At 30.4% G+C, this 18292-nt stretch overlaps 3 protein-coding genes across 11 annotated transcripts; 2 read left to right on the forward strand and 1 right to left on the reverse strand.

Annotated features, from left to right (window-relative positions):
- Positions 1-4: 4 nt before the first annotated feature.
- On the forward strand, positions 5-2229 carry Ns2 (nucleostemin 2). Its single transcript, XM_047053404.2, has one exon. The coding sequence runs from the start codon at positions 122-124 to the stop codon at positions 2030-2032; it is 1911 nt and encodes a 636-aa protein (XP_046909360.2). The 5' UTR covers positions 5-121; the 3' UTR covers positions 2033-2229.
- RIOK1 (RIO kinase 1) lies at positions 2017-4017 on the reverse strand. The gene is made up of 2 exons (XM_047053405.2): positions 2235-4017; positions 2017-2158 (listed from the first exon to the last, which is right to left on the reverse strand). Exons 1-2 carry the CDS (start codon positions 3720-3722, stop codon positions 2048-2050), a joined length of 1599 nt encoding a protein of 532 aa, XP_046909361.1. The 5' UTR covers positions 3723-4017; the 3' UTR covers positions 2017-2047.
- Positions 4018-4063: 46 nt separating this feature from the next.
- On the forward strand, positions 4064-17222 carry LOC124490839 (zinc finger FYVE domain-containing protein 1). 9 transcript variants are annotated; one of them, XM_075730314.1, is made up of 10 exons: positions 4064-5216; positions 6078-6381; positions 9852-11945; positions 12025-12334; positions 12410-12737; positions 13396-13625; positions 13695-13807; positions 13880-13987; positions 14158-15331; positions 15398-17222. In XM_075730314.1, exons 3-9 carry the CDS (start codon positions 10886-10888, stop codon positions 14391-14393), a joined length of 2385 nt encoding a protein of 794 aa, XP_075586429.1. In that variant the 5' UTR covers positions 4064-5216; positions 6078-6381; positions 9852-10885; the 3' UTR covers positions 14394-15331; positions 15398-17222. The 9 variants fall into 9 exon arrangements, with proteins under 9 accessions (XP_075586429.1, XP_075586423.1, XP_075586430.1 ...); XM_075730315.1 differs by having other exon boundaries at positions 4068-5216; positions 6104-6381; XM_075730309.1 differs by lacking the exon at positions 4064-5216 and adding exons at positions 5279-5754; positions 5836-5903 and having other exon boundaries at positions 13695-13987.
- Positions 17223-18292: the final 1070 nt, after the last annotated feature.

Raw genomic sequence — 18292 nt, forward strand, 5'->3', positions numbered from 1 at the left:
TATCGATTCTGAATCGATTGCAAACACGTGAAATTCATTTGTGCCATTTAATAGATTTTTTTTTCTAAGAATTTCAATAAATTTTAATCATTGTTTTTTTCCATCAATCAAACAATTAATCATGGTCAAAGTGAATAAATCAAAACAAAGTTCCGGAAAATCACATCATAGTTTGAATCCTGATCGGCCACGAAATGCCAATGAAAGTCATCTACGTGATCGTTCGACGATTCGTCGTCTGTTGATGTATAAAAATTCCCATCCCATACGTAATCCGGATGGTAAAATCATCAAAGCGGCACCATTTCAAGGAAAATTATCCAGTGGAACGGTGGCCCGTGTAGCACCTAATCAAAAATGGTTTGGAAACACCAGAACAATTGCACAGAATTCATTGCAAAAATTTCAAGATGAAATGCAAAAAACAATTCAAGATCCATATAAAGTGGTGATGAAACAGACAAAATTACCGATTACATTGCTCAATGAACGTGCTAAATTTCAACGAGTTCATATATTGGATACGGAAAGTTTTCGAGATACATTTGGAAAGAAATCTAAACGTAAACGGCCACGATTTAAATTTGAAGATCTACAAACGTATGCATCGTCGGTGGAAACACGTAATGAAAACTATGATGATAGTAAAGATTCGAATCTAATTGTTGAACAAGATTTTCGTGAAGAAACGCCACATGCTGTTATGAAAAAAGGACAATCAAAACGAATTTGGAATGAACTTTATAAAGTGATCGATTCAAGTGATGTTGTCGTACAAGTATTGGATGTACGTGATCCAATGGGCACACGTTCCAAACATATTGAAACATATTTACGTAAAGAAAAACCACATAAACATCTTGTATTTTTATTGAACAAATGTGATCTAGTACCCACATGGGTAACACAACGATGGATTGCCACACTGTCCAGTGAATATCCTACGATGGCATTCAAAGCATCGATGAAAACACCATTCGGTAAAGGTGCCTTAATTAATCTACTAAGACAATTTTCACAGCTTCATACGGATAAAAAACAGATTAGTGTCGGTTTTATTGGCTATCCAAATGTAGGAAAATCATCCGTAATCAATACGTTACGTGCAAAAAAAGTATGTAATGTAGCACCGATTGCAGGCGAAACTAAAGTCTGGCAATATATAACATTGATGAAGAAAATCTATCTAATCGATTGTCCGGGTGTTGTTTATCCATCCGGTGATACAGATACGGATATCGTATTAAGAGGTGTTGTACGTGTGGAAAATATTGCCGATCCTGAAGATCATATACCAACCGTTTTGGAACGCGTTCGTAAAGAATATCTACGAAAAGCATATAAAATCATTGAATGGGATGATCATATTGATTTTCTAACAAAATTAGCACAAGCAACAGGAAAATTATTGAAAGGTGGTGAACCAGATATTAATACTGTCTCCAAAATGGTACTAAACGATTGGCAACGTGGTAAATTGCCTTATTTTGTTTGGCCACCAGAATCGGAAGAAAGACAACAGCGGCAGCAACAACGAAATTTGAAAAAATCTCAATCAAAATCTAAAAATCCTGAAGTTCGACAAGATCTTCGTAAAGTTGATGTTGATCTTGAATTCGAAGGCGATGATATTCGATCAATCGATGTGAATGATTCGATGGATAATCTTTACAATTCGGATGATGACTATAATGATGATGATGAGACTAAAAATGATGACAAAATGAAAAATAATGATAATCAAGATGATGAAAATGATGATAATCAAGATGATGAAAATGATGATAATCAAGATGATGAAAATGACAGCGATGAAGAGGAAAAAGTAGAAATTGCCGAAAATTTCAAACGAAAAAAATCAACAACAAAACCATCACTACCACCAGTACAGAAGCCAGTGAAAAAAATGACATCCAAATTGAAAAGACGTTTAGAACGTGATGAAAAATCGAAAAAAACTGGCAGTAATTTCTATGAAGAATTACGGAAAAAGACGAAAAAATTACACACAAATCGTTTTCATGTGACATGATGATGATTTTAATTTTCATTTTTTATTATTACGGCCCAATTTTTCTTTTCTTTTTTTCACATGTTTCGGTATCTTATTATTCTGGCGTTTTTCACGTTTCTCTTGTTTGATTACTTGTTTACGTTGCTGCCAGAAACAGTAACCAGAGTTGAAAATTGAAAAAAATAAATTAATTTAATTAAATTAAAATAAATAAATTTACCTTTTTCTCTTCGGCTGTTTCGTATTTGGGTCGTGCAGAATGACGAAATCCACCACCAGATGATTTATCCGAACCATCAGCGGATTCATCTCCAGAGTCGTTGGTATCTGAACCATCATCATCATCATCCACCAATAATGCTGGTTTCGTAATTGGACCATTCAATTCTTGATTCAATGCAGCCAATGTTTTATAATGTGTTTGATCACGATTCTGTTGTCGATCTTCGAATGTTGTTACCTGTTCTAATCGTTGTGGTATATAAACCTGTTTGAATACTTCATCATCAACATCAATCAAATCATGTGCTCCTTCAGTTGTTGATCGTTTTTCAGCTAATTCCTGTGCTTTTTCCAAATATCGATCAATATTTGTTTCATTGATGTTTGGATCGATAATAAAATCAAACAATTCTTTGGTGGTCATTGTTAGCACACCTTTTCGACGGAAAAAATCATTAATATTTGAGCAATCTTTTCGTAGAAAATTCAATGCATGTGGATGATCATGTTCGACAGATTGTGATACATCGATCATATAGATAGTACCATCATTATATAGTAGATTGAATTCACTTAGATCAGCATGTACCAGATGGGCTTCGTTGAATAATTTTCTCATCATCAATATACATTCAAGATAAAGTTCACGGGATTTATTTTCATTCAATGCGGCATCTTTTAACAATGGTGCCGGTATACCATTTTGGCCAATAAAATCCATGACCAATACATGACTACGCAGTATATATGGTTTTGGACAACGTATACCCGTTTGATGTATACGACAAAGATTACGCATCTCTTTTTCAGCCCATGTTCGTACCATTTTTCGAGGATTATGGCGACAATAACCATGACGGAAACGAAATTCACCATTAACATATTTATCACGATCTTTAAATACTAGGATGGATGTTTTATAAATTTTAACCGCTTTATCGCCCACAATACCGCCATCATCAGCATCTTTTGATGATGTTGCATGATAAACATTTGCCTCTTTTCCGGTACTTATACAGCCATTAATTTCATCAATATAACCACGATTTATCAATTTAAAAAGTATCATTCGTGTACGTGGATCAAGTACCTGTTCAACGGTTGCACGATCACATTTATCTTTGATACGTTTTCGTTCTTCAACCATCCGTTTATCCGTTTCATTCAACAAATTCACCGTTTTATGTGGAATTTCATATGAATCTATATTGATTTTATCCACATATTTACTGAATTTTTTCAATATTGGCTGATAATAATTATTGCTGTTTGAATCAGGATCGATTTTCGAGTCTAAATCATGACCATCATATAAAACTTCGTCACCATAATCATCATCATCATCGTAGTCGTCGTCGTCATTTATTTTCGTTGTTTGTCGATCGATATGTTGATTTTGTAAACGATAATTTAAATCATCTACATCATCTTGTCGTTCGATTGCATCGGAAAATTGATCGGATATCTGTTGTTCCACATTCATCATCTTTATATCATCAATGAAAAGTGGAAAAAACAAATCACGTGTTTATCATGTTGAAAATAACAAAAATATGACAAATTCCGTCACAAGATGGCATATATGGTAAATATCACGTGATAGGATTCAATTTTGAACACCCTATAAATTGTATTGATGATGATTATGATGATGATGATGATGTTGGTTGCTATGGCAAAGAAAAAAACCATAACAATGGAAAAAAAAGAAGAGAGATACCAAGCACGAAGACCAGATGTTCTTCAAAAAAAAAACGATCGTTGTAGTAGTATCATGGTGATGGTAGTGGTATATGAATGATCCTGACATAAATTTCTATACACACACACACACACACAGATAGAGGGAGAAGATAAGGTGATTTTTTTCATCTTCATTTTTATATTATATTGTGCTTGAATAAAGAAATCACATATCTCATCCTGTGAATTTAAATTTAGACAACAACAACAACTTTCTGTCATTGTTCAGACAGTTTTTTTGTTTCGTCCATATGATTTATCATCATCATTCTCAACATTTTTATTTTTATTTTTTTTTTTATTCAATGTTATTTCTTTTCCATCACACAAATAAATTCTTCCTCCTCATCATCATCATTTTTTTTTGCTTCAAAATTAAATAGATTTATTATTATTATTACATACCACTACCTCGTACGCGATGTGATGTAAATGTAAACATAAACACAAAAAAAATACAAATGTCATTTATGAATAACAAAATTCATATGCTACTACTTTTGACATTGTTGTAGTGGTAACCTTTTTGTTATTGTTTTCATTTCGTTGCTGTTGTTGTTGTTGTTGTTGTTGTTTTGGTTTTAGAGATTTTTTTTTTTAGTTATTTTTGATGTGCGTCGTTTATAATATCCATCATTCTCTTCTACATCATTCATTGTATATTTTTATTCGATTTTTTTTCTTTGCTTTATCTCATTTTTTTCATTTTAACATTCTTCTTCTTTCCCCCTGTTTGCAACAATAATAAATGCACAAATATACAAATGGTTTATTCATGTATCTGAATCAAGAAAGAAAAAAAAAGTTTCTTTGTGTGTGTGTGTATATGTGTGAAATTTCATCATTGATCATTGATTCTTTCAAAGTCATCATCATTTTGAATGTTTTTTTTTTGTTTGAAAATTGCAATTTGCTGCTAAATAAGAGAATATTATATTATCTTATGTTGTTGGAACCGCGTACCCCTAGCTCTCTCTCTCTCATTATCAACCATCACCAATGAATTATATATGATATATTGTCATCATCATAATTGTACTACTACTATCAACTATTGATATTAACGGCTATGTTTATAAGAACAAAACTAAATATTTCTGACAATTTTTAAAAAAAAACTACTTATCGTCAATTCTCTGAATTTATCAAATTGAATTGATAATCATCATCATCATTTGATATAACTAACAACAACGACAACACCTGTATATTTTTATTAGTAGTCAATTTTTGTTTTGTAAGTGTTGTTTTTTTTTTGAATTGAACATTTTTACTGTTTAATAATGATGATGATAATGATATCCTAAACACATACACACACACACACACACCAAAATCAAATTTTGTATTTTGTTGTTTGAATTCGAACTATTTGAATTGAGCTAGTTGTCAGTCGCTTTATCATTATTGTATAATTAACCCAAAAAAAATCAACGAAATTTTCTTCATTATTCCTGTATTTTGATAAGAAAAAATTCAAATTCAGAATTTTTGTGTATCTCTGTTTCTGTGTTTGTGTATTTGACTTTGATGACAAAATATTCACTTTTCAAATCATTACATTGCCTGCTTGCTTGCCTGCCTGCCTATGCTGCCATCATCATTTGAGTTGTCATCATTTGTTTGTTGTTGCTACGCGGCTTAATAATTTTTTGTTGTTGTTGTTAAAATCGAAATTCAATTCAATAAATCAGTAGTAAATCAACAACAAGGAAAAGGAAAAAAATGTGAAAAAAAGTTCGATCGATACACAACACAAACACCACCAAATCCAAGTTCGTTATATGCACTTTTTCCCCGCGAATTTTTCAACAATTTCTTTTCCATCCCCATTTTTTTTAATTTTATATACATAGATGAATGTCGATCATTATCATTATCATTATCATCATCCTTTAAGGATGATCGAAAGAATAAAAACGATGTACGTGCCATTGTGAATCATCTATCTATAATGGAACAGTCACAGGCACATATGTGATATGATTGCAATCTATTACAATTCAAATTTGATTTTTTCTCTTATTTCACACTTTTCTATATTTATAAAAATGAATTAATTTCGTAATAATAATTCATTGATTTTTTTTGTTTACAGCTGATTATTATTATTATTATTCTTAGGAAGAATCAATCAATTTCACTTTTTCAATATTTGTGAATTGGTGTGTTTATAATAGAAAAAAAAGATCTCATCTGTATCGATTGATTGACCATTTCAAATCAAAATCGAAAATTAACAACAACAACAACAACCATCAAATACCTCACTACCGATCAAACAACATTTTTTTTCCACAGAAATTTGTGTTCCATTCTTCATTTCCTGAAATTTTCATTTTCACAGAACAAGATTATCGATATTGATTCTTTGAATGATTATTCAATTTGTGAAAAAAAAGGTTAGTAGAATAATAATTTTTTGTTTTTTTTTTTTTTTGCTTGTTAAATTATAACAAATCATCTCATCCGTAAACAAACAAAAAAATTTCATTAACAACAGCAGAAAAGCAGTTGGTAGTTGCATGAAATATATGAAATTCATATATTTCATGCAACTACACAAACAAACAAGAATCATTGATGAGGATGTTTTATTTATGAAATTACGGGTAGAGAGAGAGAGAAGTAGCAAATTCATTCACAAATGTGTGTGTGTGTAATATATGTTTTAATGACATCGACAACCAGTAATAATCCGAATGAAAAAAAAGAGAGAGAAAGAGGAAAACAAAAAAAAACGAATTATAGAAAAACTTGTTGGTTGAAAAACGATGAAGTAATGTTGTTGATGGTGATGATAATAATGACAGCCAAATATCTATTTGCTCCAGTGTTTTCTGGTTTTTTTGGTGTTCGCCCATATATCCATTTCTTTGTTTGTATTTTTTTTTTTCTTTCACTAAAGATGTCATATGAGATTTTTCGTTTCGTTTTGTTTTGTCTAACCATCATCAAAATGATGACGACATCATCATCCTGATCTACTTTTTTTTTCTTCGTTTTGTTTTTGGTTGTTTTAAGATCAGCTGTTTTTTCTGTGTACCTAATTTTTTTTTTGGTGGTTGTGATTACCATCCATCCGTTAGATGGTGCTTGAGAGAATTTTTTTGTTTTGTTTTGAATCCAATTTTTTTTTAAAATTTTTGGCGCTTTTTATTTCTGATTGATGTGATGGCATAATCATTTTATATTGAAATGATGATGATGATGATTATGATATTTGTACATGATTTGTTTGAATTTGAATTGTTGTATGATTGATTGATACATTATTGATGGTTTTTATTGTGGTGTGATGTTGATTGCAATGATGATGATGATGATGATCGAATTAAAAATCAATGACGTTTGTCGTCATGGATATTGATGAGTAGTGTGTGTGTGTGTGTTTGTACGATTAAAATTATTCCAGTGCAAATCATCATCAGCATCGAAACCCTCGACCTTCACAAGAATAATTATTTTGATTATTAAAAAAAACGTTATTTTTTTATCACTGCTGTGCTCTGAACTGCATTTCAGCTAAAGAGATTTTTTTGCTGATTAGAAAGTTTCCATTTTGTTGTTGTTGCTGTTGCTGTTGTTTTTTGCTTATATGATGATGCAATATCGAACGGGGAAAAAAATCATATCGACAAAAATCAATATCTTTCTTTTTGTATAGTGGGTAGGGGGGAGTATTTTTTGTTTGTTTTCGATGAAATGCGTAGTTTTTTTTGCTGTTTCAAATTACTGATTTTTTCGAATAATTGATTTTTTTTCGATTTGGATGATTTAAGTTGTTGAATGTTTTTAAACAAAGTTCATCGGTGTAGTTGTGATGATGTAATCAATGATCAATAAAATTTTTCTGTTTGGATGTAACGCAATAAATGAAAAAAAAACAGAACATAACATTTTATGGAAAATTTCCAATCAAATTTTTTTTTTCAAGTTTTACCCTTTTGTCAGGAACGTTACTCGGTTGTAGAAGAAGAAGAAGGTTTTCCATTTATTCAAATTTCCATGATTATTATGTAAATTGTAATTTGTTGTTTTTTTCTCTCTCTCACATAATTTATCCAATTAAGATGTTAAGAACGTTTGATTTGATGCAGATGATTGAAGGTGTGTATGTGTGTGTGTTTGTATGAACGATGTGAAAACATTTGCTCTGATTATTCCTCATTTGCACTGAATGAATTTACATTTGAAGGTTAAGGTTATGTGTCTTTGTATGAATGAATGATTGAATATATTAAATCAATGGAAATTGTAAATTTCCAATAAAAACAATCATGATTATTACATGTGTTTAAATGTTATGTTGATACAGAACAAAAAAAATGTCATCATTCATTAATTGAATTTTTTTGACGATACATTTTCGATCAAAAAATTCTTCCTGGAACAAAATATGAAGTGGTTATTTTTTTAATTTGAAAAATGATGTGATGATTAAATGCGCACCTTTTTTTCATTTCACTTTTGCTTTGCTGTATTTATATTATAAATACGTTTATATCCACCAGGTATCTATTATAGTGATGATGATGGTGGCCACCACTTTTTGATGATGATGATGATGATGATGATTGAAAGAGACAATGGAATGTAAATGAATGTGTATTTTATAAACGCATACACACAAACACAATTTTTGGATGTTTTAGAATTGCCAGTAGTTTTTTTTCATTTTTTTTTCAACCATAAGTAGGATGTGTTTGTATCTGTGTGTGTGTATGTTGATGATTCAGTTTTACCTTGGAATTTTTTTTTTCATTGCTGTTGTTTGCCAATCACACACTCTGTATGTATGTGTTTCAAGAGTTTTCTTATTATTGCAAATGTTCTCTTTTTTTTCTCTTGTTGCTGTTGTTCCATAAGAACGATGATGTGATGATTTTGCTTGTGATTCATCACCATCACCATTACCATCACCAACAGTGATCATCATTCATCATTGAATGAATGAATAAAATGTATTTGATTATTTTCAACTTGAATCTATCCACGACATTGATGACATTTATTTATCAAATTGTTGTTGAAAAATTCGTTTTTTTTTTGGTAAACATTTTTGTATATACCATTTGTAAATATTATTGTCAAATCAAGTTATTGACTGAGTAAAAAAAAAGTTTTTTTCTATGCTTAAAATGTTAATTTCGCAATTTTATAACGGTATTGCAACACGCGCGCGCACACACACACACATAATTGTCACCTGATGCTGAATGAAAAAACAGATTATATACAAAATGATAATTATTGGTTGGTTGGTTGTCGTAGTCGTCGTGGTATTGTTTTAGAATAGTTGATTACATGACATGACATTAATGTGTGTGTTTGTGTATCCTGTTGGTTATGAATGTTTTTTGTTTTGTTTTGTTTACAAAAATGAGAAAAATCTCCCTTTTTTATAATTTTTTTTTGTTTATAGATCAAATAATAATTGATTAGCATGTCCATATTGCTAGACATATTGGCACTGTGATTGCTTTTTATGTTGTTGTTGTTTCTGATAGGAAAAAATCATTGAATCTGATAATCAGGTAAACGACATCCAATTTCAATTTATCAATATTTCACATGATTTGTTATCGTTTCACATGATTCATTGCATTATCTCTTTCACACTCTCTCTTTCTCTCTCTCTATCTCGTATCACACATTACTGTAATAACTGTTATGATGATAATTACGGTGGTAGTGGTGTGGTCATTTGACAGATTTATTACGTCGTGATTGGATTTTTTGTTTTGTTTTGTTTTTTGCCATTACCAAAAAAGCTGTTTGTCTTTCATATTTAAAATTTTATATTTTTTTTGTTAAAATTTTCATTTCTTATTGATTCTAATTTGATTTCTAACTCAACCAAACAAAACAGATTAAATATTGGCCGATTACTATTGTGACAATTACCCTGTGAATTGTGTGTGAATCATCATTATTATATTATTACCATCGATAAACAACGAATTGACAATTTCCATTTGCATCATCATCATCATTATCGACTGTCATTGATTGTTGATGAAAATAATCCATTGACGACCGCGAATCAATTTTGTGTGAATCATAATAATCAATATATTCGAATTGAAAATCAACAATAACAACAGCGACAACGAGAATCGTCTAGTTTGTTGACGGATATCGAATAAAAAATTTTTTTTTGTTCATATACAAAACAAATTGTTTTAAATAAAATTTACGCTGGCTCGTAAAAAGACTCCGTCATTACCAACAACGACAAATTCGTCATCAATACGTTCAGTGACCAATAATAATCAAACACCACCGGCGATAATTAATAAAAATCAGAATAATTTAAATAAAATACCGTTAACTAATCACGAAAAAATTCTATCAACATCACCATTTTCTGATCCAATTGTTGAAGACGATTTTGTAGAAGAAGAAGAAGAAGAAGAAAACGACAAAGAAACAGCAGCAAAAAAGATTGAATTTGACTCAACAACAGAAACAATATTAAAAACGGCTTCAACAACGTTATCTACAACAACGTCATCATCAAGTAAATCAAAAAAGAAAAAGAAACGACAACAACAACAACAACAACAACAAAATTCAGATAAAAAAACATCGTCAACTAATACCATTATCGATGTTGATGATGATGATGGTGGTGGTGGTGGCGGTGATAGCGCTGATGGTGGAATTATAAAATCATCATTATTGAATAAAAAGAAAAATATATCATCGACCACTATTGGAAAAGACGACGACGCAAATAAAAAACATTCATCATCAACAACATCATCATCATCATCATCGGATCCATCCTCATCTGATGATAGTTCCGAAGGTTATGTATCATCAACAACGATTACAAAAAATCGACATAGAAAATCAACAGCAACAAATCAAACATCATCAACAACAACAACAACCACATCAATGACGATGACAAATGGTGGCCGAGATTTAAAATCGACAAAATCAACAACAAAGCAACCATCATCATCATCATCATCATTACTAATGCCGTTAGATACAGATGATCCGTTGTTGGATTTTGACAACGATAATAATAATGGTGGAGCTAATGGAAAAAATGGCTGGTCCGATGTTAATCTATCGACAACACCACCTAAATCGACGAAATCTACGTTTGATTCGACAACAGCCTCCATGGATAACCACCATCAAATTCTTTTGCCTGATGTAGCACAATTATCATTAGGAAATTCATCATCATCATCACCACCACCGTCATTAGATAATCATCAGGCTGCCACATTAAAATTAAATGGTTTTAATAAGAATAGAACAAATTCCGAATCATCATCGGCATCATCATCATCATCATCATCGAATATATCTGATCAAACAAATCAGAATCAGAATTTGGATGATTTTTTGGATCATCCAAATCATGATGTTGATGATCAATATAATGAAACATGTAAACCGGATTGTTTTCTACTCATTGATGCGGAAGAAGTGTTGCAAGTAAAAACTGTTGAAGAATTTATTGCTAAACTTGGTTGTCAATCCAATAAATTGGTTAAAGTGGTATCGATATTTGGTAATACTGGTGAAGGCAAATCACATACATTAAATTATACGTTTTATGATTGTATGGAAGTATTTCGTACAAGTCCAACACAAAATTCCTGTACTATTGGTATATGGTGTTCATATGATCGTCGTCGTCGTGTATTAACAATCGATACAGAAGGTTTATTAGGTTTATCCGATAATAATAATCGTCGTACACGTTTATTATTAAAAGTGCTTGCCATTAGCGATGTTATTATTTATCGTACACGTGCTGAACGTTTACATAATGATTTATTTACATTTCTTGGTTCAGCATCACAAGCATATATTAAACATTTTGCTAAAGAATTACGGGCAGCATCGCAACGTTGTAATTTACAATGTACCCTTTCGGATCTGGGTCCAGTTGTTATTATATTCCATGAAACTGTCCATACTGATGTTTTACATCAAGGTAAGTGTTTTTTTTCTCTCTCTCTCTCTGTGTGTGTGTTTGTGGATTTTAATCCTTTTCTTACGGTTGAATTGGACAGAAAATGATCTCGCACCCGAAGATGTTATACGTCAACGTTTTAATAAAATGTCCTTATCGACCGAAGCATACAGTGCATTTGAATATGTTGGCATACAGACATTGATGCCACCGACAGATTTTGATCAATTACGACGTACAGTACATCGTCATCTAACAAACACAACAGTTCGTTCAGCACGTACACCGGCCGTCATATTCAATGCATTAAAAGTGTTGAGCCAAAAATTTTCGGGTGAAATATCCAAAATAACATTGAATCCATTTCCGGATGAATATTTTACCTGTTCCGAACACTGCCTATCTTGCAAGTATGTTTTTCTTTTATTTTATTCCTATTTTTTTTTTTGTTATAATTTGATTTTTTTTTGTATGGAATTAATTAGGTCTCGATGTATGCTTTCAATGAATCATTCACATGATGGCATACCACATAAAAGTAATTCCAAATGTAAATATCAACATCAATATTCCAATCAAATTTTCTATTGTACATCATGTTTTGAACGTGGTGAAGAGATTGAAGTACAATCAAAACCATATGGATCTTCCGATTCAACATGGGTTGGTCTAGCTAAATATGCATGGGCTGGTTTTGTATTGGAATGTCGTCTTTGTGGTATCATTTATCGTTCAAGACAATATTGGTATGGTAATAAAGAACCAACCGAATTAACGGTTGTACATAAAGAAATACTTCATGTTTGGGAAGATGTAAGTAAAAAATGTTTTTATCATCATCTTCAGATAGATAGTTTGATCAAATTACAGTGAAAAAAAAATCAAAAAAAAATTTTTTTTTTTTAATTTGGGTTATTAAGGAAAAAACTTAATATACTCGATTGATGTACTCATTATGAATGAATGTAATGCATATGTAGCGATTTTCTTTTCCATCATCATGTGATTATGATGATGATGATGAAAATGATATGATAGTTATGTAATGCTAGATATAGCCAAATCTGGTCTGGTCTTGTCTTGTCTGTTTTGTTCTGTGAAAAAGGATGATTTAAGTTTTTTTTTTCATTTGTTTTTTTTTGTTTGTTTTTTTTATCCTGCTATGCGAAATCAACAACAACTAAAACACCCACAGTTTTTTTTCTTGCTAATTCATGATAATGATATCGTGTTGTTGTTGTTGTTGTTGTTGTTGCTGTTGGTGATGGAGCGCAATGTGTGTTTGTGTGCTTGTGATTATTGCGTTGTTTTTGTTTGTTTGAGATTCTCGTTTTGGTTATTTTCAATTGCTAATTAATTTTTTTTCATTCATTTGTTTTTGTTGAACAATTTATTATCTTTTTGGATAACATCAATGTTTTGGTCATCGGATCAACCGCAATCATCATCATCGGAATCAAACGAACAACAGGAACCATTCCCCGGTACACAATGTGGCCAACAAAATTCAGCACAAAAAGTTGTCGATTCGGTTAATTATCTTTCCGAAACTGTAACAAATATTTCAGCTAAACCATCAAAAATGATTGGTAGCTGGGTTGCTGATCAGATTAATCCAAGTTATTGGGTACCGAATGCACGTATACAACATTGTGGTAAATGTGAAAAAGAATTTGAACCATTGGAAAAGAAACATCATTGGTATGTATTAATTCAAATGGTGATATATATTTGAATTATTTATTAAATTTTCTCTTCTTTAAAATCTAGCCGTCGTTGTGGTGGTGGATTCTGTGCAGAATGTTCATCAAAATATCAACCAGTACCTGAACGTGGCTGGGGTGATCAACCTGTACGTGTTTGTGACATTTGTTTTGAAAAAGGTCAGTTTGAGATTTTTTTTATAATTATGATGGTAGATGAAATTCATCAATTCTTAATTTTATATAAATTAGGACAACGATATCCAGATTCATTGAATGGAGAAGTAACGGCACGAAAAATGTCTGAAGCATTACAAACAACATTAGGTTCAGTACTACAGACCATCGATTATTCATTGGGTGAGTTTAAAAGTGAGTTTGTAATGAGCCTTATTTTTGTTTTGTTTGTGTTTTCGTTTCACATTAATTAATCATTAACCTTGTGAAAAATTTTTGGCTCTAAAATTCACCTTGGATTTTGTTTTATTTCATTTAAACTTTAAATACTAAATTCTTTTTCTTTAATAAAGGCTGGATCAAAGATTCTGCAAGACCAGATTATTGGATACCGGATAAAGATATAACCAATTGTAATCGATGTAAATTAGAATTTAATGAAAAAATACCCATACATCATTGTCGAGCTTGTGGTCAAGGTGTTTGTGATGATTGTTCACTGCAACGTAAAATGGTACCATCACGTGGTTGGGATCATCCGGTTCGTGTTTGTGATGAATGTGCTGCCAAAAAGACGGTTTCCATCTGAATCTGAATGAATATGTGTGTGCGTGTGTGTACATATGTGTGGATTTTAATCATTTTATCATTTGTTTTCGTTTGAAAAAAAAAGAATAAAAAAAATAAATCGTCTTCTTCATAAACGCACATTCATCATATGACATGAAAAGGAACAAAAAAATTTCGAAGCAATAATGAATAATTGAAAAAAAAACATATACAACCATCACATCCATTGATCATCATCGATCATCAATCATCATCATTTTTTATATATAAACAAAAAAAAATCATCATTGCCCACAGCATCAACGTATGGAATTGTCAACCAAAAAAAAAACAAAAACAAAAAAAAAATCTATTTTTCTTCCCATCGTGTGTATGTGTGTGTGTGTTTTTTTTTCATTTCGTTTGTTTCTTCACAACATCATCTATAGCAGTCATCATATTTGAAATCTTGTCAAAATATCTAAGTCTATGTTTCGTCGTTTTATTTCGTCTCGTTTTTTTTTTTGGTTATATTTCCCGCAAATCTCAGACGAATACCTAAAAACAATATATTCAAGTTTATTTATTCAATTAGCGAGAAGAAGAAAATTTTTCCTCAGAATTTGAATTCGAGAATTAAAAAACCCACCAAACAAATCAAAAAAAAAATATTGAAGAAATATTCCAAGAATTGTGCCAAGTAACAAAAATGGAAAAAATATTTTCGTCCGAATTTCCAATCTTTATCCATCATCAATCAAAACACGGAACAACAACGTTTTCAACAACAACAACAACAACAACAAATTATTTATTTCTTTTTTTTCGAATGAAATGACTTTTTCCACTTCCATTCCACATTCAAATTGCGTAGAATCTTTTTTTAGCATTCTTCAATGTTTATTATCAGTTTTTTTTCTGTTCATTTGATGCAAAATTTAATCCACGCACACCCCTGCACCACACACACACACATAGGTAAATGAATAATTTGAATATTTTTTTTTCATTGAAATTAATCATTCTTGTTTTTTTCGTTTGTAGAATTTCATCATTCATTCATTCGTTTCGTAAATAAAGCCATCATCATCATCATCAAACACGAATATTAACAAATGATTGAAAAAAATATCACCAATTTGTAGCAAGAAAAAGACTTGATTTTTGTTTGCATTCACATTGTTGGTTTGAATTAGATTCAAAATTTTTTTTGTTGTCATCATTTTTTTTTTCTTTGGATCGTTTTGAATCCAAATTCATCATCATCATCATATTATTGCTCGACTATGTTGTTTTTTTTCACATAAAATAATCATCATCATCATCATCGTTTCACTATTTTCTCATTGCAAATTATATGGCTCATCATATTCATTCATTCATGTAGAAGACGAAATGAAGACTGAAGAAATAATAAACCTTGAAGATGAACATTTTTGATCGGATGCGAATAAATAAATATATATCATCAAACATCAAAGATCATCGTGAAAGGGTAGTTCTTCTGTTCAATTTCTGGCCATCATAATTGAATGTGTGATGAAAACATTTTGCATTGATTCATTTGTCGTTGGTTTTTTTCTCATATTCACCAAAATTGTTTCTATGAATCGAATCATTATCATCTTTAAAAATGACCATCATCGTTTGATAATTGCCGTTAATCATCATCAAGACTATCAATTATCATGATCGAGATGATAGATATGTATGGTAATTATTATAATATAAAAGAAAGAATTCACAATTCGAATCATCATCAAAAATCGAATGTCCGTACATCCATCCATTCATCACTTCATTCATTCATTTATATTCGATTCGATGTATCGATAGTAATCTTTCGAAATATTAATCGATGATGATGGAAATTTTTTTATATTGATGAGAAAAAAACAAAAAAAAAACAATGAAATGATTCATCAAACGATTAACGGTTGAATTTTATAATGATAATAATAATAATAAATAAATAAATAATAATCCTTAATAATAATAATAATAATAATACTTATATCCAGTATGGATTTCATAATAATAATAATAAAATAAAATAAATAAAAAATGTAAAAGAGTGGCGATGAAGCAAAACAAAAAACAAAATAAAACAAAAAACAAAAAAAAAAATTATGTAAGAAACACACACCATACATTGACAAATTTTGTTTGAAATTTTTTTTCTTCTTTTTTTTTGTTTTCGGTATTCGTTAACCCTCGTTACATATATGTTTTGTGTGTAGTGCGTCTTGTCTTTGTCTTTGTGTGTGTGTGTGTGTTTGTGTTTACCTTGATTTTTTTTTCTCATCATCATCATTCATTAATCGTCCGATTTAAAAACAAAAACAACATTGAAAATGTCCACATATACACATCCAAATCTGTTATTTTGTTTGTTTTTTTTTCGTTTCGTTTCGTTTTTTTTTTCAAAATTTGTATCATAATAATAACAACAATTAAAGATCAAACACATAGAACTGATAGACAGAAACAAAAAAAAATGCTCATCATTGTAACAACAACAACAACACGGCAGTAAATCAATAAACCAAACTCGGACACACACACACACACACACACACACAACGCCCATCATATCCATTTAATTCTTTTCTCACAATTGTTATTGCTGTTGTACAAAAAAAAAATCAGAAAAAAAATTATTCTCTATTATTATAATTACACATGAAATGAAATGAATGAAATCTTGAAATGATCATGTTCATTGATCATTTCAACCAAAAAAAAAAAAATTTTTTTTTCTTTTCAAACAAATTGAATCTATATATTATTACCATTTATTGAATGAAGAAAAATTATTAAAATTGAGAGAAAAAAAATCCTTTGGATTCTTTTCTCTTCCCAAAAAATATCTTGTTGCGTTTGAAAATTTTTAAATTAAATTTTGAAATTAACCAATAGATGGCGAAACTTGTTTGCATATTCGAACTGTTTTTTTTTATTCGATTATATATTGGACAATTTTTGTCGCTCTCATATATAAAGATCGGCTAGTTGACTTTTTAGTTTTCAATTATTAATTTTGTAAAATTTTTTTTAGTTTATTGATCGTGTTTTTTTTACAAAAAAAGAAGAAAAAAAATGGCTGAAAAACAAAATGAAATGATGGTGAAAAAATTGGATGAAAACACCAAGACAAATATGATGAAAAAATCACCGTCAGTGAAAAAAATGGATGAGAAAACAACGTTGCAAACGAAAATTATTGAATCACAAACACCGGGATCATCATTATCGAATCATCAAGAACCGTTGAGAGATAGTTTAATTTTATTTAAATTTTTTTCAAATAATGATGACGATGATGATAATGAATTGGCGAATACATTTTCTCCACCATACGCTCATGTACAACCGACAAGTAAAACACCAATCATGGATAGAAATCCAATGTTTTCCGGTTTGATAAATAATTTTATCAAAACAATTTTACCTGTCAAACGACAAATTATCAACAATGATGATGTTTATAATAATGTTGATGTTGATGATGATGACGATAATCATTCAATCGATCATTCAATTGATGATGATCATCATCATCATGATAGTGATGGCCATCCATCGTTACGTGATCGATTAACATTTATATTGTTCAAGTTACCTACTAAACAACAACCGAAAATCAATCCATTACAACGGCTACGACATCAGAATCAATCAACACAAACAACAGCACCATTTATGCATATAACAAAATTGCCAAAAATGATGAAACAACCATTTTTTCCATTTCATCGTCGAACAACATCATCAACAACAACAACAGAGGACAATAATGCTAATCAACGATTGAATCAAATGCATTACGAATTGAATCAAATTCGTCGACAACAATTACGCTTATTACGTCGAATTGGTCGTTTAATTCGTGATTTTGAACAAACTAATTAACGGAACTTCATTTTTTTTCTCTGTTCA

This window comes from Dermatophagoides farinae, chromosome 4 (assembly GCF_024713945.1).
Source record: "Dermatophagoides farinae isolate YC_2012a chromosome 4, ASM2471394v1, whole genome shotgun sequence".
NCBI lineage: Eukaryota > Metazoa > Arthropoda > Arachnida > Sarcoptiformes > Pyroglyphidae > Dermatophagoides > Dermatophagoides farinae.

Bases quoted from the DNA above. Each gene is read 5' to 3' on its own strand.
- Ns2 (XM_047053404.2), top strand. From the start codon at position 122: ATGGTCAAAGTGAATAAATCAAAACAAAGTTCCGGAAAATCACATCAT.
- LOC124490839 (XM_075730308.1), top strand. From the start codon at position 10,886: ATGACGATGACAAATGGTGGCCGAGATTTAAAATCGACAAAATCAACA. The intron at 11,946-12,024 runs GTAAGTGTTTTT...TGAATTGGACAG, and splicing joins TACTGATGTTTTACATCAAG to AAAATGATCTCGCACCCGAA. The intron at 12,738-13,395 runs GTAAGTAAAAAA...AACGAACAACAG, and splicing joins TACTTCATGTTTGGGAAGAT to GAACCATTCCCCGGTACACA.
- RIOK1 (XM_047053405.2), bottom strand. From the start codon at position 3,722: ATGATGAATGTGGAACAACAGATATCCGATCAATTTTCCGATGCAATC. The intron at 2,159-2,234 runs GTAAATTTATTT...TGTTTCTGGCAG, and splicing joins AAACAGCCGAAGAGAAAAAG to CAACGTAAACAAGTAATCAA.